Source organism: Scyliorhinus canicula, chromosome 1, assembly GCF_902713615.1.
Source record: "Scyliorhinus canicula chromosome 1, sScyCan1.1, whole genome shotgun sequence".
Classification (NCBI taxonomy): domain Eukaryota; kingdom Metazoa; phylum Chordata; class Chondrichthyes; order Carcharhiniformes; family Scyliorhinidae; genus Scyliorhinus; species Scyliorhinus canicula.
Genome location: NC_052146.1, coordinates 177610736 through 177629082, shown reverse-complemented (window position 1 = coordinate 177629082; position 18347 = coordinate 177610736). Strand labels below are relative to the sequence as shown.

Here is an 18347-nt window from a genome sequence, read left to right as displayed (position 1 = left end):
AATCACCATAAGTGACCCGAGAAGTGCTGATCTTGACTGAAGATAAATCCTTATAATATACAAATTGCAAACTGTCGTGGCAACTTGGGAATTGGGCAGGCTGGCACTTACCATCTACAATGCCATAAGAGTGATTACTGTGGGTCTCCAAAATCTTTTAAAACTCGGCCTTCCTCTGAAGGGATTTCAGCTCCTTTCTTCCATCAGTCTATCCTCTGACTTTCCCTCAACAAAAGCTCCAATTCTGACTGCTCGCCTCCCCACTGCCCAATCTCTTCGCCCAAGACTGGGTCCCACTAGCTTCATAGGCCTGCACGCTCTCTCGGCGACTCTGAGAACAGCACCACTGACTGCTCCGGGGCTTTCCGAAGCCTCAACTTCCAGCCACGCCGCCATATGGACGGCTCCCCCACAGGAGGGGGGTTCTCTGAGCCCCAGTTGCCCAGGGACGAGCAACCTTCCGCCGCCAGCTCCGCCTGCAGCTCCTGGCGGAGCTCGCCGCGCTCCACGCGCGCGAAACAGGGCTTGCGAACCACCCTTCGGCCGCGGTGACGGTTGGCGCTTCAAAAACTCTCACGTGGGCTCGCTCCCTCTCGTGCCATACGCAGGTCTGGTGGACGTAGTTTCAAGCGCCGCCCAATTCTTGCGGCTGTCAATCTTTGTCCATCCCTGCTGCCTCGTGCCGGTCCTGATCGCCATGACAATACGCTGTGGAAGGTGCGCGCGGACAACATCAGGTGTTCTTGCCGCCGGCCCACGTCCCGCCCTCCGTGCCAGCACCGGAGCCCCGCAAATATGCACATGTCCTCTGATCTAATTCTCTGACACCAACTCAGAAAAAAAATTGCATTGGATTTGTTTATTGTCACGTGTATGGGGTACAGTGAAAAGTATTTTTCTGCCAGCAGCACAACAGATCATTAAGTATATGGGAAGAAAATGGAATAAAAGAAAATACATAATAGGGCATCACAAGGTATACAATGTAACTACATGTGGTAGTATGACTAGAGGTACTACGATACCTGGGAGTGTGAGCTACCATTGGTGGAGAAGGCTCGCTGCTCATCGGCCCAAGTGTTTGCATTTCATTGGTCGGAGCATAAGGTAGCTCCGCCCATTGAGGCGGGGTATAAGAACCCGTGTTTCCTAGCAGCCGGCCTTCTTTCTGTACTCGAGCTGCTGGGGAAACACCTTGTTGATTAAAGCCTTCAATTCGGACTACTTCCTCGTTTCAGTGGTTATTGATCGTGCATCAATTTAATCAACAAGATTTTATAGGATGGAGCTCCATATCAAGCCGGAGTGTCTGCGACTCAGCCCCCACGCAGCTAACACAGCAGCTACATTCAAGCATTGGCTAGCTTGTTTTAATAGTTACCTCAGCACGGCGGAAAGCTACACATCCTCCACTCGTGCGTCGGCACCGCCATCTACACGCTGATCGAGGACACGGCCGACTACAACTCCGCCATGGAACTGCTTAAAGGACACTTCATCCGGCCGGTAAATCAAGTTTACGCTCGGCACTTGCTGGCTACGAGGCAGCAGATCCCTGGTGAGTCGTTAGACGATTTTTACCGTGCGCTCCTTGTACTGGGGAGGAACTGCGGCTGCCCGCAAGTTTCTGAGCGCACCAAACTCTTAATCCGAGATGCCTTTGTTGCGGGTATGCAGTCGCCACAAATCCGCCAGAGACTGTTAGAAAGGGAAACTTTGAGCCTCACGGAGGCACGGGCCCTCGCAAACTCTCTAGATGTTGCGAACAGAAACGCCCGTTCATATGCCCCCGACCACACGGCGGCCCCCTGGGGAGCGTGGAATTCAGCTTCCACTTCCCCTACGGATTCTGAATCGCCTCAGGCCTGCGCTGCAAGACGCCCTGGAAACCCCGCTGGGCCCCGTTGCTATTTTTGTGGACAGGCAAAATACCCCTGACAGCGTTGCCGAGCCTGATCAGCAACGTGCAAGGGTTGCGGTAATAAGGGCCATTTTCTGTCCGTTTACCAGGCCAAGGCGGTCGCTGCGGTCCCGGGCAGCGACTGTGGGACATCACCCCGTCTCTCTCCAAGGGTCCCGTGTGGCCCACGAACTTCTCTGTCCCCATCCCCCAATGCCACGTGCGGTCTCCGGGTGCCGCCATATTGTGTTTCCGATGCCACGTGCTGGGGACGGGCACCGCCATTTTGTCCATCCCCCGCCATGTGCGACCAGTGGGCGCCGCCATCCTGGATTGGCACGGAGGACCCCGGCGTGGGTGACTACGCACTGCCCGATGACGACTCCGATCTTCTGCCACGACTCGCTTCAGTCACCTTGGCCAGTCTCGACCCCGCCCCCTCTCTACGGCGACGACGGAGGTCCTACTCAACGGGCACAAAACCACTTGCCTGCTGGACTCTGGGAGTACGGAGAGTTTCATACACCCTGCCACGGTAAGATGCTGTGCTCTTCCTGTCTATCCCGTAAAGCAGAAAATTGCCCTGGCCTCTGGCTCTCATTCGGTTGAAATCACGGGGTATTGTATAGCGGACCTCACGGTTCAGGGGAGGGAGCTTAAAAATTACACGCTCTACGTCCTCCCCCACCTCTGCACGGCCGCACTCCTGGGGTTAGACTTCTAGTGTAACCTCCAGTGCCTAACATTTAAATTCGACGGCCCTATACCTCACCTCACTGTCTGCAGCCTTGTGACCCTCAAGGTCGATCCCCCGTCCTTGTTTGCAAACCTCACCCCGGACTGCAAACCTGTTGCCACCAGGAGTAGACGATACAGTGCCCAGGACCGGGTCTTCATCAGGTCCGAGGTCCACCGGCTTATGAAGGAAGGGGTCATCGAGGCTAGTAACAGCCCCTGATGAGCACAAGTTCTGGTGGTAACGACCGGGGTAAAGAATAGTATGGTCATAGACTACAGTCAGACCATCAACAGGTTTACGCAGCTGGACGCGTACCCTCTCCCCGTATATCCAACCTGGTCAACAGGATCGCACAGTACAAGGTCTTCTCCATGGTAGACCTGAAGTCGGCCTACCACCAGCTCCCCATCGGCGCGAGCGATCGCAAGTACACTGCGTTCGAGGCGGATGGGCGGCTCTACCACTTTTTAAGGGTTCCCTTCGGTGTCACAAACGGGGTCACGGTCTTCCAACGAGAGATGGACCGAATGGTCGACTGATATGGTTTACGGGCAACCTTCTCGTATTTCGATAATGTCACCATCTGCGGCCACGATCAGCAGGACCACAGCAACCTCCGAAAATTCCTCCAAACTGCAAAACTCCTGAATTTGACCTATAACAAAGAAAAATGCGTGTTCAGCACCGACCGCTTAGCCATCCTCGGCTACGTAGTGCGAAATGGAGTGATAGGCCCCGACCTGGAACGCATGCGCCCCCTGATGGAGCTCCCCCTCCCTCACTGCTCCAAGGCCCTGAAGCGCTGCCTCGGGTTTTTCTCTTATTGCGTTCAGTGGGTCCCCAACTACGCCGACAAAGCCCGTCCCCTCATACAAACTACCACTTTCCCCCTGTTGACGGAGGCCCGACAGGCCTTCAGCCGCATCAAAGCGGATATCGCAAAGGCCATGATGCGTGCCATCGACGAGTCCCTCCCCTTCCAGGTCGAGAGCAACGCGTCTTACGTAGCTCTGGCAGCCACCCTCAACCAAGCGGGCAGACCCGTAGCCTTCTCGCACACCCTCCATGCTTCCAAAATCCGCCACTCCTCGGTCAAGAAGGAAGCACAGGCCATAGTAGAAGCTGTGCGACATTGGAGGCATTACCTGGCCGGCAGGAGGTTTACCCTCCTCACAGACAAACGGTCGGTGGCCTTCATGTTTGACAATGCACAGCGGGGCAAGATAAAAAACGACAAGATCTTGAGATGGAGGATCGAGTTATCCACCTACAATTATGACATCTTGCATCGTCCTGGGAAGCTAAACGAGCCTCCCAATGTCCTGTCCCGCGGCACCTGTGCCAACGCACAAGTGGACTGCCTCCAAGCCCTCCACGAGGACCTCTGCCACCCAGGGGTCACCCGCTTCTTCCATTTCGTGAAGACCCGCAACCTGCCCTACTCCATCGAGGAGGTCAGGACAGTCACCAGAAACTGCCCCATCTACGCGGAATGCAAGCCACACTTCTACCGCCCCGAAAAAGTGCATCTGATAAAGGCTTCCCGTCCCTTTGAATGCCTCAGCATGGACTTCAAAGGTCCCCTCCCCTCTACCAACTGCAACACGTACTTCCTCAACGTGATTGACAGTACTCCCGTTTCCCGTTTGCCATCCCCTGCCCCGACATGACCACAATCACCATCATTAAAGCCCTCCACACCATTTTCTCCCTATCGGATTCCCCGTCTACATACACAGTAATAGGGCGTCCTCCTTCATGAGTGACGAACTGCATCAATTCCTGCTCAGCAAGGGCATTGCCTCAAGTAGGACGACCAGTTATAACCCCCGGGATAATGGACAGGTCGAGAGGGAGAACGGTACAGTCTGGAAAACCGTTCTACTGGCCCTACGGTCCAGAAATCTCCCAGTCTCCCACTGGCAGGAGGTCCTCCCAGAAGCCCTCCACTCCATCCAGTCTCTACTCTGCACTTCTGAAAATCAAGGCCCCCCCGGCCCAGCCCCCACCAGCGCCGTCTATGGGTGTTGAAACCTCCACAAGGACCGGATCATCGCTCCCGGAGTCATGGATGCCCGTATCTCCATCAACATCTCCACCGAAGCTCCGTCGGTCGCAGAGGATGTCCACGGCCCCCGATCGTCTGATCGAGTCGATGTGAACTCTTAATGTATTTTTTTTCTGTCTCTGTAAATAGTTACGGGCCATTGCGCCATGTTGATAATACAATTCCTGACTCTGTACGTAGTTACGGGCCAGTGGGCAGCCGCCGTTCAAGAGAGGTATAGTCCCATATCACTAATCATACTGCCAGTAAATTATCCCACCTGCACCGGACTATCAGTCATGGCTGGACGCCCAAGCAGTCTCCCTCCCCCCCCCCGCCCTGGTTCTTTCTCAACAAGGGGTGAATGTGGTAGTATGACTAGAGATACTACGGTACCTGGGAGTGTGAGCTACCATTGGTGGAGAAGGCTCGCTGCTCATTGGCCCAAGTGTTTGCATTTCATTGGTCGGAACGTAAGGTAGCTCCGCCTAGTGAGGCGGGGTATAAGAACCCGTGTTTCCTAGCAGCCGGCCTTCTTTCTGTACTCAAGCTGCTGGGGAAAGATCTTGTTGATTAAAGCCTTCAATTCGGACTACTTTCTCGTTTCAGTGGTTATTGATCGCGCATCACTACATAAGCACCTGTATCGGATGAAGCATACAGGGTGTAGTGTTAATGAGGTCAGTCCATAAGAGGGTCATGTAGGAGTCTGGTAACAGCGGGGAAGAAGATGTCTTTGAGTCTGTGTGTGTTCCCAGACTTCTGTATCTCCTGCCCGATGGAAGAAGTTGGAAGAGTGAGTAAGCCGGGTGGGAGGGATCCTTGATTATGCTGCCCGCTTTCCCCAGGCAGTGGAAGGTGTAGATCAGGGGTTCTCAACCTTTTTTAACCCATGGACCCTTTTTCCTCTTAATTTTTTTTTTGTGGACCCCCATAGTGAGTAATTAAGAAAAAATGCAGATTTATTCAATGAGATCCCTGCGGTTGATGCTGCTCAGCGAGTTTTTTTATATTCGGCTCCATCGAGGTCAATGATAGTCGAAGATCACCCTTTTTCACAATGTCGAGTCTATTACGAGCTTTTGATAATAAGTGAAAAACACGACTAAATCCTGATTCAACAAGGTAAGTTTATGGAAAAGCTATAACGTAGAGCTGTGCTTTATCCCAGAGTAGTGGGTACTTTTTAGCAGTGTCATTTGTTTTCCATATATTATGCTTCCCATCTTTGAATTTTGCGTGCAATATTTCATCACTTTGTAATTCAACGAGGGTCTCCTGTAAAGAAATGTTATTCATAACTTGAGTTAGGATGAAAAATCTGAAAGAAAAATAGTTTGAATCGAACTATGAACTTTATTAAACATATGAAAACTGCGTTCCAGGCAAAGCAAGGCATATTCTCTTCACCCATAAGTTTATGAATCCCAAGGGAGATTAGTGGGACAATTCGGGCCACAGCAACTGCAGCTTTTTGGTTCTAAACCCCTTCAGCCCTCAAGGTAAATTAGATAGATTATAATCTCTCTTTGACCTTTGTCAGTGCGAGAGAGAGAGAGAGAAAGGTGAATATTCATCATGAAAACAAACATCTAAGGTCGCTGCCTGCTACCTGAGAAAAGATGGGTGATTTTCACCTCCGTTTGTTCTAGGTAACTTTAAATTTACGACACTGTCAAATGTAAAGTTTTTTTCTTCTACTTGATTGCCATAAAAAATTCATAGCTACATGAATATTTCTACTTTTAGTATTTTAATATGGCGTAGATTACTGTAAAAAATTTATTCTCAGTAATAACAATTGTTCTGAAGTAGAATTGCTCTATGGACCACTAAAATCTCACCGTGGACCCCCAATTCGGTATTTTTTTTGTGTGGACCCCCAGTAATGTTACATGGACCCCCAGGGTCCATGTGGACCCCGGTTGAGAACCACTGGTGTAGATGGAAGTGGATCTGTTGGGGAGAGCTCGCAGAGAGTCGCCTCACTTCGGTGCCATCTTCTGAATATTTCTAAAATCAGAGATAACCCCCCGAAAAAAAATCTGAGATAACCGCCCCCCTCCCCAATCCACTTTATTCAATCCCAGACAATTACATTCCACAGATAAAATCCCCAGACCTGGAACATGCCAACCAATATTGAGCATCCAATGAATTGATTATCTGTGCATTTACCTTGCCCTGTAAATTTCAATTGTCATGGATATATATCCTGTAGCTCGATTAGCACAGCTCTCAAGTTAACAATCTCGGGGCTGAAATTCATCTGTGCACCTTATTTTCAGCATGTTGGCAAATGATTTGTATTAGATTCCTGTCTGTGTTATTTTAACTGAATCATTAAGTGACTTGGGTTAACAGCTTAAAACAACACATGCAGGAATTTGATTGAAGTGTGTTAACCTGTTGAAGCTGCAGTTATGAAATGGCCCCTCAGGCTAGAAGGACTGGGATCAAGGCTTTGTGGTGGGTGGATATGTTGGTCCCTCAATGAAAAAGGTACAGAGCATGAGCAGAAAATCCCAAACCATTAACTTAACATTTCCCTGCATGTATAAATTTGAGTGTTTTATGAAGGGAAATAAGGACAGTCCTTAAAAAAAGTGAGGCAGTTTTCATTGTTCCACCATCGCCATCTATGAGTCAGTGATGGCTTCCACAAGACTTGGAGGCCATTCACCAACTTATGCCAGGACCTGTTTGTAGCCAACAACCAACAGAGCAAAGGGGAGGGGGAGCCCACAGAGAGACCATAAGACCAACGAAAGAGGAAAGGGGGGGGGGGGGGATAGGAAGGGGGGAGAAAATAGGGAGGCACATATGCCAATCACATCCTGTGGTTGGGGGGGGGGGCATCAACCCCCATTGGAAGTTTGTAAATAAGTGCAGCCGACCAGGGTTGATTTACCACTTTGTAATATATGTGTCATTATATGACATTGCTATGTACGAGAATGAAAAAACAATTTTTAAAATTCTATATGAAAAAGGGAGGGGTTGGGGTAAGGAGGTTTGGGGGTTATTTTCAATGTTTGGTTTTTGTAAATTGTATTTGGTTTGTACAGATTTGTTTATTTTGTTTTGTATAAAATGAAAAACTCTAATAAAAACATCCTCAAAGAAGCGTACCTGGATGAGCACTTTGGCACGGCATAACATTCAAGGTTATGGGTCAAGTGCTGGCAAATGGGATTAGGTAGGCAGGTCAGATGTTTTTCATACGTCGGTGCAGACTCGATGGGCCGAATGGCTTCTTTTGCACTGTATTATTCTGTGATTCTGTGATTGATGGCTATGCATTCGGCTGCCTGTACTTTCAGCTCAGAATCAGATCCTTAAGCCTCTTTTAATTCTCTCTCTTCACAATTAATTCACGCTTTGAAGTCAAGGGCAGTACGGTGGCACAGTGGTCAGCATTGTTGCTTCATAGATTCGATTCCCACTTGGGTCACTGTCTGTGCGGAGTCTGCATGTTCTCCCCATGTCTGCGTCGGTTTCCTCTGGGTGCTCCGGTTTCCTCCCCACTAGTCCCGAGAGACGTGCTGTTAGGTAATTTGGACATTCTGAATTCTCCCTCAGTGTATCCGAACAGGCGCCGGAATGTGGCAACTAGGGTTTTTCACAGTAACTTCATTGCAGTGTTAATGTAAGCCTACTTGTGACAATAAAGATTATTATTATTAAAGCGCTTTAACCAAGCTTTTTCTGACTCTATCCTGATTTGTGTGTCTTGGTGTCCAACTTTATTTGATAATGCTCCTATGAAGTGCCTGGGAATATTGAACAATGTTAAAGGTACTATATAAATGAAAGTTTTTGTTGATTTCTGTACATTAAATTTTTCATATATCCATTTTCTTTCAGGCACTGGAGGTGACGGGCTTTTAAAAGAAGCAGGTTTTCCAGTGATAGAAAATAAAGTTTGCAATCGCCCTGAATATTTGAACGGAAGAGTGAAAAACAGCGAACTGTGTGCAGGAAACATCGAAGGTTCTGCAGACAGCTGCCAGGTGTGTAAACATTCAGCTTGATAGAAAGGAGAGAATGGTTGAAAGTAACAAATGTGAAGGTCAGTTGCAGCAATGAGATATTAGCTTGCAATTTAATAAATCAAGTGAGACAACTAATTCACCTCTGGTTCCTAAAAGCTAATGAGATAAATGAAAAAAAAAGTGAATGTCCAGAAATCAACAACAACTTGCATTTTCATAGCACCTTAAACAATGTTCATCTCCTGATCTGCAGCATAGAAACCTCTGTCCAATAAAGTAAATTAGCATGGGGAAGAAAAATATAATGTATACGCACAACAACTGTTTATAAATAAGAGAAAAACCAATTTAAAAATTTCAAAAAAAAAGAAACTTGGAAACAAAGGAACAGGAAGAAGCCCCCGGAGCCTGGTTATGCCCCATAAGGGTCAATCACAACTGATTTGTACCTCGTATCTTTACCCATCTTTGATCCATAATCCTTTGATATTCTTATCTAACAAAACAGCAAATGCAAAATCCAGCAGGTGCTGGAAAGCTGAAATATAAGTTGAAAATTCTGGAAGTGCTCAGCAGTTCTGGCCACATCTTTAGAGAGAGAAACAGAGTTAATGTTTCAGGTCTGTAACCTAACACCAGGGTTGGGAAAAACGAGAGATGTAACAGGTTTTCCTCACTTGAGGAAGGAGCAGTGATCCGAAAGCTAGTGTTTGAAACAAACATGTTGGACTTTAACCTGGTGTTGTAAGACTTCTTACTGTGCTCACCCCAATCCAACGCTGGCAACTCCACATCAGGTTTTAGGGATAGGAGGGAGTGAAAGAAAGAGCCAAAGGACGACTCACAATGGGGTGGAAGGTGAGAAGACCCAGTGACAAGTGGGATGATTGTGCACGGCAAAAAAGGTGATAACGGGACAGAAAAAAGACCAAAAGGTGGTTCCGGAGCTGTACAGCAGAAGCATTATCAGCGTGTGCTGTCTGAAAAAAGTAGGAGCAGTGGTTAAAATCTGAAATTGTTAAACTCATTGTTGAGTTCATTGGTTGTAAAGTGCCTAATTGAAAGATGAGGTGCAATTCATCATTGGAACAGTGAAGGCCAAGGACAGAGAGGTCAGATTGGAGTCGGGGCAGAGAATTAAAAGGGAAGCTTTGGATCTTGCTTGAAGACAGAATGGAAGTCTTCAGCAAAGTGATTGCTGAAGCTGTGCTTGACTTCTGCAATGTACAAGGGGTTGCAGCATGAGCTGAGTACCTTGCAGAGGAAACAGTCTTTTTAGCCAGGGATAGAAGGGAAAGATGCATTTGATGCAAACATTGTGCTGGAGGTGATATAGATGGCAGAGGATGATCTGTTGTTTGTGGAGGCTAATGAGGTAGTGAGTGAGAACAAGGGGAACTCTATCATGGTTCAGGTTCAGGGAATGAGGGAAAGGGGCAAAAGCAGAAGGGCATAAAATTAGATACATTTGATTGCCCATCAACAACCATAGGAGGGGAATCCTTCACGGAGGAAAAATGAAGTCATATTGCAAGCACTGGTGCATAAAGTGGCATTAATAAATAAATATGATGGAAACAGAGTCTGGGAGAATGGAATAGGAACCTTATTGGAAGGGGGTGTGAGTCAATGGGCTTATAATGTTCCCAGAAATTAGGAATCAAGAAGGAGAAGGGAAAAGTTGGGGCTAGACAATTTGAAGGTGTGAGCGCGTTGGAAATTTGAAGCAAATCTCATTAAATTTTCCAGCTTGGGGCAAGAGAAGGAAGCGACACTCAGAGAGTCATTAATACGGGAAACCTTAGTAGGCTGGAATAATAATAGTCAATTTATCCTACAAAAAGGTAACATAACATGCATGTGTTCCCATAGTAACACCACTTATTTGGAGAAAGCGAGAGGAGCCAAGATAGAAGTTGTTCAATGTGAGATAGAGTTCAGCCGGGTGGAGGAGGGTGGGGATGGATGGGAACTTTTGGGATCAATGTTCAAGGAGCGAACTCTCAGACCAACCTTGTGGGCGATGAAGATGTAGAGAGACTTGCATTCATGGTGAAAAGGATCTGGTTATGCTGACAGGGGGCATTGGAAGATTCAATAACATTGAATAAAAGAGACTGGACAAGGGGAGCAGAAACAGAAATATCAGTCTGTTAATCTCTGTCTTGAAAATCCGGATGAGGAACCGACATAGGTTAGGGAGCAAGGATGGGTCATTGGGTCTTGGTGTGAATTAAGGGCAGAATTTTCCCATATTTCCTCCTTGATGCTTGTCTCCGAGATGTCTCTCTCAGAGCTGCTCAAGTCTATGGTGTCCAGAGGGTGCGAGGATGGTTTGGGCTGGCCAACTGATTGACCTGCAAGAGAAGCGAGATGGCATCAGTGCATCACAGGGGCAGGCTGATGGGAGAAAGTTAACTGACGTGTAGCTTGCACCACGGCTGCATGTGTTGACGGTTCCCAATTTTGTCTATTGCCCCACCTCTCCCTCTGCACAGGTGAGGTCCTACTACTCTCCAGCCAGCTCAAGGGTGCTCTCCTCAAAGGTGTTTAGGTTCTCAGCTCAGGCATGACTCCGGCGGGCTATTCCCACTCACGCCGGTTGTGCTTGAGTTTGTCTTGCAATGAGACAGATGGGAAGAGTGTCGGCAGGGGTCCTGCCATGTCAGATGGTGATGAAGTCAGGCATGCGTGGGAGGTGAGTGGGAGCGGCGATGTGAGGAATAGGTTATCTACTGGGCGGACCATGGGAGGGGGGGTGCACCATGAAATGTGCTGGGAACCCCTGAGGTGGCTGAGAGAGAGATCACCCTAGAAGTGTGGTCAATGTTTCAAGGGGAAATATGAGGAGGCAGACTGCACGAAGGAGGTCATTCATCTTTCGACACTATAGCCTTGTACTCTTATGGGGCAATCTGGCACTCACTACCGAGGCAACAGCCTCCCAGGCTGGTTGGTGACCTTGCTTTCTGGACGTCTGGCCGATCGCGGGTGCAGGATGTCATGCTTCTGCTCGACACCATCCAGAGGTTTGGTGAGGGCTCTCTCTGTAAAACATGGTGCAGTCTTTCTGGCAGCCATCCCTTCAACTGGACTTGGAATGTGTGTTGGGGAGGCATTTAAAAGGAGCGCCCTACTGATTACAGAGATTGGGTTTTCCCAGGGCGGTGAGTGTATCAGAGGCACATGGCCATGAGTGCAGCATAATTCATGGAGAGAATGGGGCTGAATATGCGGTGAGTTTTCCAGCCACCTGACTGGCAGAATTCTTCCGGTTTTCTTGCCAGGACCGAAACTTTGTATGATAAAATACAGTAAGATTCTGCTCAAACAAAACAAGCTATCAGGAATCCTAATAATGCCCTAACCCACAGTCCCCTCAGCATCTGGGACAACCACCCATGCACATCCCCCTATGTGAACACCTTTCCAATGAGCCTCACTCCCTTCCCTGTCACACAATAGCCTCTTCCCCCGACTTGCCCCTCTCAACTCCACCTGAATGAAGGGCTTCAAAGCTTGAGAGCCTCAGTAGTCCAGGTGCCCCTTCTCCCCCCAACCAAAGGGTGAGGAGTCAGAGCAGTTGGGTGCTTTTCAATGAACCTGCGTTCTAACCTCACAGGGAATGAGATTCTGCCACCAATCATCTCCTGAACGAGGTGACTGATGAGCCCCTTCACCATAATGCCTTGCATTAGGGGCCATATCCATGTAATAACTGTGTCATGGAGTCATGGGTATTAGCTTTGGGCTTCAATGCTTGGGGACTCTGCTTCCAAAGGCATGACATCTTGCACCTGGGATTGGTCAGATGTTCAGAAAGCAAAGTCACCAATCAGTGGCACACTCATGCATTGCAATGCTGACTATATTGGCACAATTGACTCATCAAGGGTGTGGGAGCTGATTAGGCAACTGGCTCCCCTTGTGGCAGGCAAGGCACACCTAATGCATGTTAATACTGCAATTTGCTGTCAACTTCATTGTTAGATGGCACCCTCATTCCTGCAGCTCTCGTGGTCTGTGGATTAATCAACCCTTCCAACTTGAACGCCCGTACAGTAATCCCTGACAGTTCGGCGTTCATGATCAGTGGCCTTGAATAGTGAGCACGATGGCACAGTGGTTAGTACTGCTGCCTCATAGCATCAGGGACCCGGGTTTGATTTTGGCCTTGGGTGACTGCATGTGAGAAGTTTGCACGTTCTCCCCATTTCTGCGGAACTTTCCTCCAGATTCTCTGGCTTCCTCCTACAGTCCAAAGATGTGCAGCTTAGATGGATTGATCATGGTCATTGTGCAGGAGTATGTGCAGGAGTATGGGCCTAGGTAGAGTGCTGTTTCGGAGGGTCGGTGCTGACTCGATGGGCCGAATGACCTATTTCTGCAATGTAGGGATTCTATGGATTCAATTAACTTTCACTTCTCATGCCCTCTGGCTTCAAAGTGCAGCCTGTGTATGGTAGTTTATTCTGACTGCACTCGTCCTTCTCCTATGTGAGGGTCTTCATAGAATTTACAGTGCCGAAGGAGGCCATTTGGCCCATCTAGTTTGCACCAGCTCTTGGAAAGAGCACCCTACCCAAGGTCAACACTTCCACCCCATCCCCATAACCCAGTAACCCCACCCAACACTAAGGGCAATTTTGGACACTATGGCCAATTTAGCATGGCCAATCCACCGAACCTGCACGTCTTTGGACTGTGGGAGGAAACCGGAGCACCCGGAGGAAACCCACGCACACACAGGGAGGATGTGCAGACTCCGCACAGACAGTGACCCAGCCGGAATCGAACCTGGTACCCTGGAGCTGTGAAGCAGTTGTGCTAACCACAATGCTACCGTGCTTCAGAAGCCATGAGGCTGGAAACCATCCTTTGTCACATCTTCCACTGTGCCCTTGCAGCCTGGCACCTCACAGGACCCTGCCCAAGGACCTCACAGTTGCCCCCTGTGCCGATCCTGTGGATTCAGCTGCTCACACCCACTTTCCAGCTGCCATTCGAGGAGGACTATTCCTCAGTTGTGATATCACCAGAAGCCCAGTGAGGGGGACAGAGGAAACGATGCCTGACACATCATTGAATAAAGCTCTCCTTTCACCATCGACTCATTATACATCTCCACTAGCAGGGGCACCAGAATGTTCTCAACCAACCTCAATCTCTCAGCCCGCTTCACCCTCTCCCTGTGTGCCCATATCAATATAAATTCTCCCTTTACCACTGTCTTCAACGCTTCCCACACCATGGCGCTGGAAACGTTCACTGTCTTATTTTGCGGCACATGATTCCAGATGGTCACCACCCTTTCGCAAACCCCCTTATCCGCCAACAATCCCACATCCAACCTCCACTGCGGCTGCTGAGCCTCACCCTCCACCACCTGCAAGTCCACCCAATGTTGCACGTGGTCAGAGACCACAATCGCTGAATACTCCGATCCAACCCCCAGCCAACAGCGCTTTCGCTATGACAAAGAAAGCAATCCGCAAGTACACCCAGTGCACTTGTGAGTAATACAAAACTCTTTTGCCCTCAGCCCTTCAGACTGCCCCCCCCATGCATTCCATAAACCCCAACAGCTCCTATACCATGGCCGAAACGTTCAGGGACTTGGGGCACGACCGATCCAACCTAGGATCCGCACCCTATTAAAATCCATGCCCTATAATCTGCTGGTGCATGTCCAGCTCAGGAATCTTTGCTAAAACCCGCCTCAGCAAATCTACATTGTCCCAATTTGGGGCATATACATTCACGCACCCCCGGCATCCCCACCCAGCTTCCCACTCACCATCAGAAACCTGCCCCCATTTACAATGCTTCCCACCTCAAAAGTCACCCTCTTATTAATCACCACCACCACCCTGCTCTTCTTCATGTCCAATCCCGAATGGAACACCTGCCCCACCCAGCCCTTCCTCAGCCTCATCTGGTCCCCCAACATCAGGTGCGCCTCCTGAAGAAACACCACATCCGCCTTCAAACCCCTGATCTGCGTCAAAACGCGAGGCCTTTTAACCAGGCCACTCAAACCCCAAACTTCCACTGAACCAACCAGGTCGGGGTGGGGGCTTTCTCCCCCCCCCCTCGCCGATCAGTGATAGTCCGTCTTTAACGAATGCCTCCAGGTTCACGCCTTGTTCACCCTCAGGTCATCTCCAGCTAACCAACTGTGCCAAAACAACTCCACCGACGTCAGCGTTCCCCTCCCCCACCCACCTCCCCTTCCTCCCCCCCTCACCCACCTCCCCTTCCTCCCCCCTCAATTCTGGTGCGTGACCCACAGACGAGCAGGATACAACACCCCAAACTTAACTCCTTTCTTGTAGAGGGCCTCCTTGATCCGATTGAAACCGGAGATTGAAAACACTTGACCAACTCCTCACCCAATTCTCAGCACGTTCCCTTCCCAGGTGCACTTTCTTGTTTCCTTCACCCACCTCAGTATCCTCTCCTTATTAAGAAAATTATGCAGCTGCACCACCATCACCCTCGTCGGCTCCCCTGCCTTCAGCCTCCTCCTCAACACCTTGTGTTCGATCCACCTTGGGGGGTGGGGAGGGGGGGCCGGGGGGGGTGGGGGGGAGGGGGGCCTGGGGGGGGGGGGGGGGGGGGGGGGGGGGGGGGTCAAAAATCGATTTCCCACCAACTTCTCCAACATACCCTGTGGCCTGCGTACTTTCAATCCCTTCCGGCAGCCCCACGATCTGGCGTTTTTGCCTCCTAGAACGATTTCTTCAGGTCCTTCACCTTCTCCTACCAGCTCTTCGGGCTCTCCAACACAAGCACCATCTCTGCCTCCAATGAGGCCAGCTGGTCCTCATGCTCACCCACTGCCTCCTCCACCCTCTGGAATGCCAGACCTTGCGCCGCCAGCCTCTACTGCACTCTCTCGATAGTCGCCCTAAGCGGCTCCACTATCTTCACCAGGTCCTCTGAGGCCTCCAGCCTCTGCTGCTGGATCGCAGCATTCAGAAAGTCCACCAGTTACTCAGCAGACCACTGGGTGGGCAACGCCACCCCAGAACCCTCTGCCACCTTTTCCTCTTGTCACACCTCGTATAACCTCTCGGCCAGGCTACTGCCTCCTACTTGTTAAACTGGCCCCACCGATGGAGCACAACTATTTCTCAGTGCTCATACCCTTCACACCAGCAAACACCTCTTAAACCAGATGAAAAAGGACCAACAATTCCACCGCGAGCGGGAGCCACCAAATGTGTGGCCACTCATTCCATGGCTGCCGCTGAAAGTCTCTGGTTCGAAAGCTTTTAAAAGATGGAGCAACGTTGGAGAGGTTGCGGCAGAGAGTTTCAAAGAGCCGGACCAAAGCAGTTGACAGCTTGGTCACCAAGAGGGAATTAGATAAGAATCTGAAGAAAGAACCTTTTCAAGGCTACAGGAAAATGTTGGGGAGTGAGACCAGTTAAATTGCTCTAACAATGGACTCAACAAGCTGAATGGCTTCCTTCTGTGTTGTGCCTGTTCTATGGCTGGGATTTTCCAGCCTCATGGTGGGACCTGCCGCAGAAAAATGGGCGGCCAAGCCAAAATTCCGTTGACTTTTGGCAGGACTGGACAATCTTGGCAGCAAGCGGGACTTGAAAATCCTGCCCTTATGTTTCTATTCTAACAGCAGGAAGGTAGGAAGACAGCGGGCTGGATTCTCCACAGCCCTGCGCTGAAAACGCATTTGGCGCGGGGGAGGTGAATCCACCTTTACGACTGAATCTGGCCCGGCGCCGCTCCCGCGATTCTCCATTCCCCGGCGTTTTACGCAGCGTGGCTAGGGGGGCATTGCCAGAGGCCCTCCCAGCGATGCTCCGATCCCGACCGGCCGAATTCCCAACGGTGTGGTTCTAACCACGTCTGGCCAGTCGGGACTCTCACGCTGCGGACTCAGTCCGCAGTCTTGAGGGGCGGGGTAATCAAGTACCGGGGGAGGCCTTATTGGCGGCCGGGGCGGCGATCAGGTGGGTTTGATGGAGCAGCGCGGGGCAGATCGTTGGGACCTTCTTTGTCCGCCAGCTGTGTCCGCCATCGCGTTCGGCGCGGCGGCTAGAAGCCGCCGCCAGGCACATGCGCGTACTCTGAACCGGAAGTGCGGGGGCCGGTATCTGCAGCGAAAGCTGCGAGAAGCACTCTGGGGCCCTGCCAGCCCCCTGCAGGTAGATGAATAGGTCTCCATTTTTTAAAGGAAAGTCTGGCATGAAACGCAAGCTTTTTTACGCCAGTGTGGGGACATAGCCCCATTTTTGGAGAATCCAGCCCACCAAGCTGGAATCAGAGTCACTGATATTCCAGAGAACACAAGTTTTAAATCTCTCTGTAGCAGTTTGAATTCAGTTTTCAAAGCTCGGGAAATGAAAAGTTGACCATGAAGCAGTCAGTTGCTGTAAAAATACAATTGATTCAGTAATATCCTTTAAGGAAGGAAACCTTTCATCCTTACCCAGTCTAGTCAAATGAGACTCCAGGCCCACACCAATAAGTTTGACTCTTAACTAAAGTAGAAGTCATTCAGTTATCTCAATAAGAAAGACCTTCTCCAGGCAACCAGGGAAGCAATAAATGCCGGTCTTGCCATGGACACCCACATCACAAAATTTTATTAAAAACAATTAGACTTGGCCTAACACCTAAGTTTCTTCATTTAAAAAACAGCCATTTATTTCCAACAAAGCGTAACTCAAAGGTCACAGTGGTTAAATGCCTGACAACCATTTATCTGATATGAGTGCTATGTAATGGGTTTAAGCTATGACTGTTCGTTTATTGATCGTTTCATTGTGCTGTTTTTTAGGGTGACAGTGGAGGCCCTTTGGTATGTCCAAACTCCGAAGGCAGCTATGTTCTACAAGGAGTAACATCTTGGGGCCTTGGTTGCGCAAGGCGAATGAAGCCAGGAGTTTATGTTCGAGTTTCATTTTTTATTGACTGGATTAAAAATACCATTAGGAATGGTTAAGAAAGATATAACTCAGTGTAATAGTCAAAAATATAAAAATGTATTTCCTTTCAATCAGAATGTAAAATTCCAGAGGTGAAATATTAAATTATTTCACTATTACAAGTCTGGCTTTTATTTCATTGAGAGGACTTTAGTCAAGCACCAGAGCTTATGGATAGAGACTGTTTGAGAGGCAAGAAAAATGGACAATTTTATTATTCTGCCATAAGTTCGAATCTTACTGGCACTGCCTAATTTTACCAGATGTGAAGAGTGAGGCAGATCAATGGCCGACGCATCGGCAATGGGAAAGTTGTTTTTTAAAAAATATTTTTATTCTCCTCCTTTTTCACATTTTCTCCCAAATTTGCACCCACCTACAATAAACAGTAAGCAGTAACGAATATAATGTCAGTCCCCATATCAATAACAATGATCCCATCCTCCCACCAAACCCCCAAACATTAGCCGGCATGTTAACATAAACAAATGACAAACAGGAATCAGGAATCACCCTTAGTCAGGGCAGCACGGTGGCGCAGTGGGTTAGTCGTGCTCCCTCACGGTGCCGAGGTCCCAGGTTCGATCCCAGCTCTGGGTCACTGTCCTTGTGGAGTTTTCACATTTTCCCCGTGTTTGCGTCGGTTTCACCCCCACAACCCAAAGATGTGCACGCTAGGTGGATTGGCCACGCTAAATTGCCCTTTAAT

At 49.3% G+C, this 18347-nt stretch overlaps 1 protein-coding gene across 1 annotated transcript in view; it reads left to right on the top strand.

The window, feature by feature from the left end:
* plg (plasminogen) overlaps nucleotides 1–17760 on the top strand; it is a 244612-nt gene extending 226852 nt beyond the window's left edge. Inside the window, exons 18-19 of the mRNA XM_038803356.1 lie at nucleotides 8554–8699; nucleotides 17491–17760. Of these exons, the coding sequence (XP_038659284.1) occupies nucleotides 8554–8699; nucleotides 17491–17655 (311 nt within the window). The 3' untranslated portion in view covers nucleotides 17656–17760. The remainder of the gene's footprint in view (nucleotides 1–8553; nucleotides 8700–17490) is intronic.
* The last annotated feature ends 587 nt before the right edge of the window (nucleotides 17761–18347 follow it).